We start from the raw sequence: 7,602 nt of genomic DNA, 5'->3' as shown, positions 1-7,602 counted from the left end.
CGCGCCTCCGCACGCCGACGCCTACACGGAGGAGGGGCACAGCCACACCGATGGCCGGAAGGGGAAGGGGCCGGCAAGGAAATGGTAATTTCCTCCGCCCTTCCTCGTTCTGTTTATATTTTATCTATATTTCATAAGTTTGTAGTATGAATTTGCACTGTCCGTTGTTGAACTCCGACGAATCATGTTTCTTTTGTCCGGCTAATCCGATGAACTACGCTTTGATCATGTGTTTTACGTAGCGTTGCATGAATTGCATGGTTTTAAACTTTTGGATATGAGGGACGCGAGTGTGGAAGACGAAATATAAGGTGTGCCCGATAAGTGTCTGCAGACGCGTGCGCAGGCGTTTGAGGGGTGTGATTTTCCTGATGCGGTTGTAAATGCTCTAATTGTCTGAGAACTCAGAAATCGAAAAGGGCATCTCCTACTGTCTTGAAAACATATACTTATCTTGAAAAATAAAAGGAAAAAAAAGAGAAATGAGGTACGCACAATCTAATGTGCTCTGACATGTTATGCGTACATATAAGTATAATGCTTTTTTTTTCTAATCTACGAAACGACTTGTACCTTTCAATAGGATGTCTTTCTACGAACATTGCACACATTTCCATACAGTTTCATCATCATCACTACTCCACGTTTGTTCTCTTTGAGTTTCTTTTTTCTAACGTACAGATACCGCATAGTTTGTTTACTTTCAGTTACTTTTTTTTAAGAACCTAATCAACTGGACAGGATTTCTAAGGTTCATTAAGAAGAAAAGAAAAAAGATGTCTCTCTGCAGACTAAGGCGCGATGAAGTGTTGGAGTATAAATGCATTTAAGAAAAGTATGTGCTTTTCTTAAGACAGAGGTGGGCAATGTGGACCATATTGCGGGTTAAGTCCAAATAATTAGCCTTGATATTTATATATCAGTAAAAAACATTTATAAAAATCCTATGATCTCATGAATAGACCTTTATCGTCTTAATTCCTTGCCCGATCAGCTTAATCCATCGTCTCACCGATCAGTTACATTCCGGCCGGCCCCAGCCCAAATAATCAACAAAATCGGTCTTCACAGAGGACTTCTTCGTCCACGTACAAGCCAACAAAACCTACGTCTCCCCGCCCCATTCGGTTATTGACTCGTGAGACATTGCCGGCCGGCCGGCTTGCTTTAACCAGTCCACAGTCATCAACCTGACCCGATCGAGCCTAGATTAATCGCTTTCGAATCAGATCAAGGTAATCATCCGCGCTTATTATTCTACTCCCTGAGCTCCGAGAGACCGCCACGTACGTACGTTGACTTTTTTTTAACATCAGTACGGACCCAAGCGCTCATATACACGCACATATACTCACCCCTATGAACGCACACACGCACACCCTACCCCTATGAGCACCTCCGAGAGACTGAGCCGGCATATCATCTTGAAATTTACGAAGTCACCGTAAGCGCCTCGTCGTCGACGGGAACGTATCCTCCCACTAAATGCGCATCGCCGGAAATCCGAGCACCAGGACTTGAACCCTGGTGGGCTGGGGATACCACAGTCCATCTAACCATCCATCCACAGGTTGGTTCGCCGCATTGTTCTCATCGCTCGAAACTGAGATTACGTACTTACGTACGTGGAGCTAAGTACCCTGCGAATCTAAGATTACGTATGTGTGAGATTACAAAAATAAGGATCAAATCAAAGGGTGCATGCATGTTGGGTATACCGTTGAAAGTTCCTGCATGCATGTGCATTGCTTGGGAGGGGAGGGAGATCATATAACAGAATCAGTTACAATAGTACTGCTGGTTTTGACCAGGAAAAGCAGTGAATTGAACGTGGATAAGGTCGAACGCATAACAAAAAAGATGCTCATTAAATGCAGTCTAGGGCATGGGGTCAATGTTCAAGCAATCTAGAATCACACACATCAAGTGTAAGCTACGAAAACTCGGCTTGAAGCCCTATCTGGACGACTTCTCTGCGTGTTCTTTTGTCCTTTGCTTACTGGTGATTGTGTCCCTTGCTATGAATTACAGTATTCGCCGCCCATGTTAGTGATTCAGTAATTAGCGAACATCAGAGTAGAAACATAGTAGCATTTACGTGGAAACACCACGAGAGTGCAAGGCACGAAAAGGCGGCGTTTTTGGCATCGATATTACCGATAGCATTTCCAAACAAAATTCTGTTTGCCATTTTCCACTATTTTACTTTTTTTAGAACTTACTATTTTTTCCTTGTATATAACCATATGCACCAAACAAAATTATATAAGATCACACCGTATTTTCTGCAAATTAATTTGACCGGTCTCCCTTAAGATCATTGTAGTATCACATACAGTATAAATGTACCATGCAAAAGAAAAAAAACATACAGTATAAATGTAACTTCAATCCATTTACAGCAAATATCACATCCTTAATTAAAATTTGCTTATTCTTTACAAGCATCGATCCATCCGATCTTCATGTCTCTTAGCAAACGCACACATTACACCTATCATTAAGTCCCAAAGAAGTGTACGCGTCCCAGCATGCAGAGAGTTGCATGCGGCTGTCAACTAAACTAACAAAGCCTGTTTATTGGTTGAACCCAGCTCATTCACAGTAAATAACCGTCTCCTCTTAATTAACTAACGGTGAGCTGCGGGAACCCCAGCGCCGGGTGCGGCGACAGGGGCGAGAGCAGCGGCATGCCACCCAGCAGCGCCTCCCAGTACTGCTCCCAGCCCGAGCTCGACGGCGTCGGAGGAAGCCCTCCCTCCGGCGTCGTGGCCGCCGACGTCACCGTCGAGGAGGCCGTCTCCCGCGACATGGACGAGGGCGTGTCCCACGACACCTGGGCCGACGACGGCGACGGCGCCTCGTTCTTGGGGGCCTTGTTTATGACCACTCCGGTCACCTCGACGTCGCGGTCGTCCTCGTGTGATCGCTTGCGTTTGTTCGTCGCGCCGGCGGTCTGGGACGCGGGTACGGGAGGCGGAGGCGCCCACAGCTCGGCGCCGCGGGTGCCGACCTCGTTTGGGAAGTTGAGAATGGCCTTGGCGCCGCGCATCCGGAAGGCGGCGCGGTCGTAGGCGCGCGCGGCCTCCACGGAGGTGTCGTAGGTGCCGAGCCACACGCGGGAGCCCCGGCGCTTGGGGTCGCGGATCTCCGCCGCGTACTTGCCCCAGGGGCGCTGCCGCACGCCGCGGTACTTGCGGAAATCCTCCACCGGTGCTGGCGCCGGCGGTGCCGCGGCGGCAGCAGTCCCCGCCCACGCGAACGAGCCCTTGGCCGGCACGGAGATGCTCAGCGTGGACGACGGCGCCGTCACAGGAGACGGCTCGCCGCCGAACTGTATCATCACCGGCTCCGGCGCCCTGAACACAGCCTCAGGGACGTCGGCAGCCGGGCAGGAGTTCAGGTACTGGTGTGCCAGGTCCATGTAAGCTTGCATCTGCTGATTCTCCTCCTGCTGCTGCTGCTGCTGCGGGAAGAACATGGGCTGCTGCGTGTACGCTTGTGGTTCCGCCGCGGAAGGTGGCAGCACCGGGAAGGCGACGTCGTCGCAAAAGGGGCCCGCCTGATCATGGTTCGCCGTCGCCTGGACACCACCGTCGCCGCCGAGGAGGTGCTCGCGGATGAGGTCGAGAGCGAAGTCGTCGACTTCTCCGGCGAACTCCATGCCGGCACAGAGGGATGGCACGGCGTCACGGTGGAGAACTATTCGATGGCGGTGGCAGATATCTGCGAGCTTGTTTGTGAGTTCTGCTGCGGTGCTGTTCGATTTGTGGGGGTGTACGTACTTATAGGCCAGCTGAGGAAGGAGACGGGAAGGCCTATGTTCTCGGGCATTTCATTTCATTTGACCAACAGGATTACCCCCGCGGGACCCACTTTTAGGGCATCGGGGTCGTGCTCGATCTCGTCACTTTCCGCGGAGTGGAATGCCTTCATGTCGCGCCGCTGGACCGTGAGGCAGTACTAGCCAGGGATCGTGCACCCAGATGAGCTGAGATATCCTGTTCAAATTTGCTGCGCTGAGAATTTTCCTGAGTCGTGTCAATGAAGAACAGGGGCGCGCGTACGTCTATGACAAGAGCATCGACCATTCCGGTCACACTTTACGAGAAATTTAATAAGACGCGCAGGGGAGCCATTGGCTGCTGCCCATACCCAGACTTCGCCATGAAGGGCCGCATGTGTCTCCCTCTTTTTATTCACACAGAAAACCGATCTAGTATACAATAGTATTATCATTCTTATACTACGCAGTGTCAGTATGACAGTATCGGCCAGCTTAACCCACCCACGTACTCGCTACTCAGAGATTGCAAGGAAATTGTTCACAACTAGCGATCGAAACGATGGAATGGGAAGACAGGTGCACATGCATGCAGATGATGTAGGTTACTAATCGTTCTAGGTGTTACGAGTTAATTGGCACGTACGATCCCATGCTGGCGACACGTACCCGTGGGTGAACGCACACCAGTACACGGTCCAGTACTACTACCGGCTCGTCTGTGGCGTTAAATGAAGGTTAGTCCTCTATGCCATTAGAGGATATACGTACATGGACTCGTTCTACTTGATACGTCGTTTCACAGTTACTTGATGAACGGGCCGACGCGGTTGCACAACAAGAGACATATACGTGTACAACTGGTGGTTTGTGAACCTTGGCTTCTCGACAGTTTAGGTATATAAGCTGCTAAGACCGATTCCGAACGTAACGCGTGTGAGCCAGATTTGACCTTGGCCCGTTCTTCTCCGGCCTAGCTAGCTGCATGTGCACTCGATGGTACTGTAGTATACGTACGGTTCTAATTATACTCGTACGCAAACCATTGGAATGTTTTCATACTATTTCAATACGGCTTCGAGTACTTCAGCTCTATGCATGGCTGGTTGACGATCTAGAACACGAAAAAAAAATAGTTTGTAGTGCATTCATGTGCCAAGGATGAGTGTACACGTACAGCGGCATCGAGCAAGTGAGCAACCAAAGCATGCACGCATGCAGATGCAGGTCCCGCGAAGCTACCTCGCTTGTGTTGAAGTCTCTGTTTTGGGCTAAGATTCGCTCGGAAAGTCTATCCGTCGCAGTGATAAGGTAGTTGAAAACCTGGTTAGGTCATTGGTACAGAAAAGTATACAGATTCCATCAACCTGGCCCGTTTTGTTCGATTCTTCTCCTGCGTACGTGTGCATGCAGCGTTTGCGTCTAAATCCATCAACCTGTTACCATAATTTCTCAGATAAATCGAAACAATCTTATACGGCCGGATTCCACTGTCATGAGATAGCAAGCAACAGAGTTCAGACCAAAATCCGAGTGACTGCATCTTTGTCAATGTACTGGACATCCTAATTCTCGGGGTCTCTCGAAACAAACGAATTTTAGAATTCGGAGAACAAATTCATATACAAATTCTTTTTTTATCACACAATTACACCAAAAAATTTAAATAGAATTAAATATATAAAACTTCAGGTGGGGCTGTGGGGGAGTCCTTAGACTACCCACAGTGAGAATAACATAGATTGTAACATCACATCTATATAGATAAAATAGAAGATGTGACAAGTAAGTAATGAGAAAATAGATGAATTGAGTAACATAGCTACTCTTGGTACCTGAGTCACCGTGCAACTCAGGTACCCTCCTGTCACGTTGCGACGACATCACAAGGCAGGCTTGGTTTGTAGCTCGATTCTTTGGTTGCGGCATGGGATGGTCTCGTTGTTCTTCTATCTTCTACACGTACTGTTTCGACAATGCTCTTCGCCCATATTGCTCCTTGCAGGATCGACATCCCTCATCCCGGAGCGAGAGGGCAGGTGGTCCTTTCCGACGATAGTTGGATGAGGGCTTTGCGGGAAGGTATGGTGGTTCGTCTAGAGACGCAAGGTAGCTCATTGTCGACGGACGGAGGGTGGATTGCTTGAGTCCGGCTACTCCTATACTCATGCTCGTCGGCGCAGTGTTGTGTTTTCGGTTACATGGTTTTTCTTGCGATTTGCTTTGTAAGAGGAATCCTCATCTCCATGTATCATTTGGCCATCGTTTCGTGTTACATGCATGGTCTACAAATTTTGTACGGTTGCGTTGTGCGTCCACACAAATCTTGTGAGCTCTATTTAAACCCTTTTCTGTTGGAATTTTAACTTTTATAGGATAAAATAATTGGTATAATTTTAGAGGGTGGGTATATGACATACCCGAATGAAATTTTGTAGTTTACATACTCCATCTCACCATGTTTTTAATACTTACCTTCTTATAATTTTGGTCTGCAATTTTTCATAAAAATAGTTTTTGTTAACTTAAACCGTCGCAAACACGAAGAGACGATGGAAAAGAGCTCACAGGCAACATCGGCATAACAAGATGGCCAAATTTGTATTCCTTCTTTTTTCGCGGGGATTTTTTCCCTCTTTTACTGGTTGATTAACATTAGTAATTGGCGATCTACAAGAAAGTGTGATCAAAGAGTGTCGAAGTATGTTGAACGAAACACACATATTCTGCTCACCCTCGAAATGACCGAAATCTCATCAAACTTTACTAGTTGTAGCTAGCAAAGATCGAAGGGGAAGACGGCGCAATTTGGTTAGGGAAGTGGATGTACGATCCAACCACCCCGGGTTCAAGTCCTCAGAATTGCGAATTTGGATTGCTATTCTTTCAAAAACAAACAAGGGGTTCCCTGTTGCATTCCTCTCGTAAAAAACATGTGGAAAGAAACGTCGGACGGTTGCATGTACATCCTGTTCACAGCCCTAGCTAGCATGCGCGCGGTTTCTGCAGCAAACAAACAAAATTGCACCCCTGTTCATGTTGGAACTCGCCTGCCAAGTCTGGCACGGCCCTGGGACTGCGATCGAGGATAGACGTACGTAAGCCAGGCGACCGTCGAATTGACCCGCGTGTTGCCGCTAGTGCCTGCATCAGCATGTACGCCACGCGATCGATCGAGCGTGTTCGACTTCGACCCGATCCTACGGACGAACGCCGCTCGCGCGCGGCTGCTTACCTCTGACGCTTCGTCTCCTCGTGCTTTCGTGCATGTGAGTACCAAGAAAGTCCTGCTGGACGAGACGATCTAGCTAGCATGCAGCTACGCAAGCGCAAGCGTGAAGCGGCGCATGCATCCGCCCATGGCGAGCCTGACATCAGGCGCGACCCCATCCTGCACGGCGTGATGCAATGCGCGTGTCAACCATGCTGGTAGTGTCGCCGGTGCTTCCGGAGCCAGCCAACATATACTGCATGCCGTGCACGCATCAAGTTGCAGAAATGCAGACCCGGTTTCGCTTTAATCGCCGGAGATCCAACACTTTTCTTTTAGGTAAATAAACAGCGGGACTCTACTGTGTATTTTTTATTAATTTCCGGAGATCCATCACTTTTTCGGAAATCCATCACTCATGATGCGTCGTACAGCTTTGGAGGGTTTCCGCAACATTTCGTTCGAATTTTCCAGTATCTTGCACATTATCTACTTGGTAGCAACTCTGATCTTCACTGTCCTTTTCCCTGCAATAGTAAAAGATTACTGCCGCAGCCTTTCTGGTAACAAGCTTTATTTATAACTGAGCTCAAGTACCCATCGGCTT

The 7,602-nt window shown here is 48.4% G+C and overlaps 1 protein-coding gene across 1 annotated transcript; it reads right to left on the bottom strand.

Annotated features, from left to right (window-relative positions):
* Positions 1–2,407: 2,407 nt before the first annotated feature.
* LOC125533890 (ethylene-responsive transcription factor 6-like) lies at positions 2,408–3,782 on the bottom strand. Its single transcript, XM_048697219.1, has one exon. It carries the CDS (start codon positions 3,662–3,664, stop codon positions 2,627–2,629), a length of 1,038 nt encoding a protein of 345 aa, XP_048553176.1. The 5' UTR covers positions 3,665–3,782; the 3' UTR covers positions 2,408–2,626.
* Positions 3,783–7,602: the final 3,820 nt, after the last annotated feature.

This window comes from Triticum urartu, chromosome 2 (assembly GCF_003073215.2).
Source record: "Triticum urartu cultivar G1812 chromosome 2, Tu2.1, whole genome shotgun sequence".
Classification (NCBI taxonomy): Eukaryota; Viridiplantae; Streptophyta; class Magnoliopsida; order Poales; family Poaceae; genus Triticum; species Triticum urartu.
Note: the sequence above shows the minus strand (reverse complement) of the source record. Positions and strands in the feature narration are given on the sequence as shown.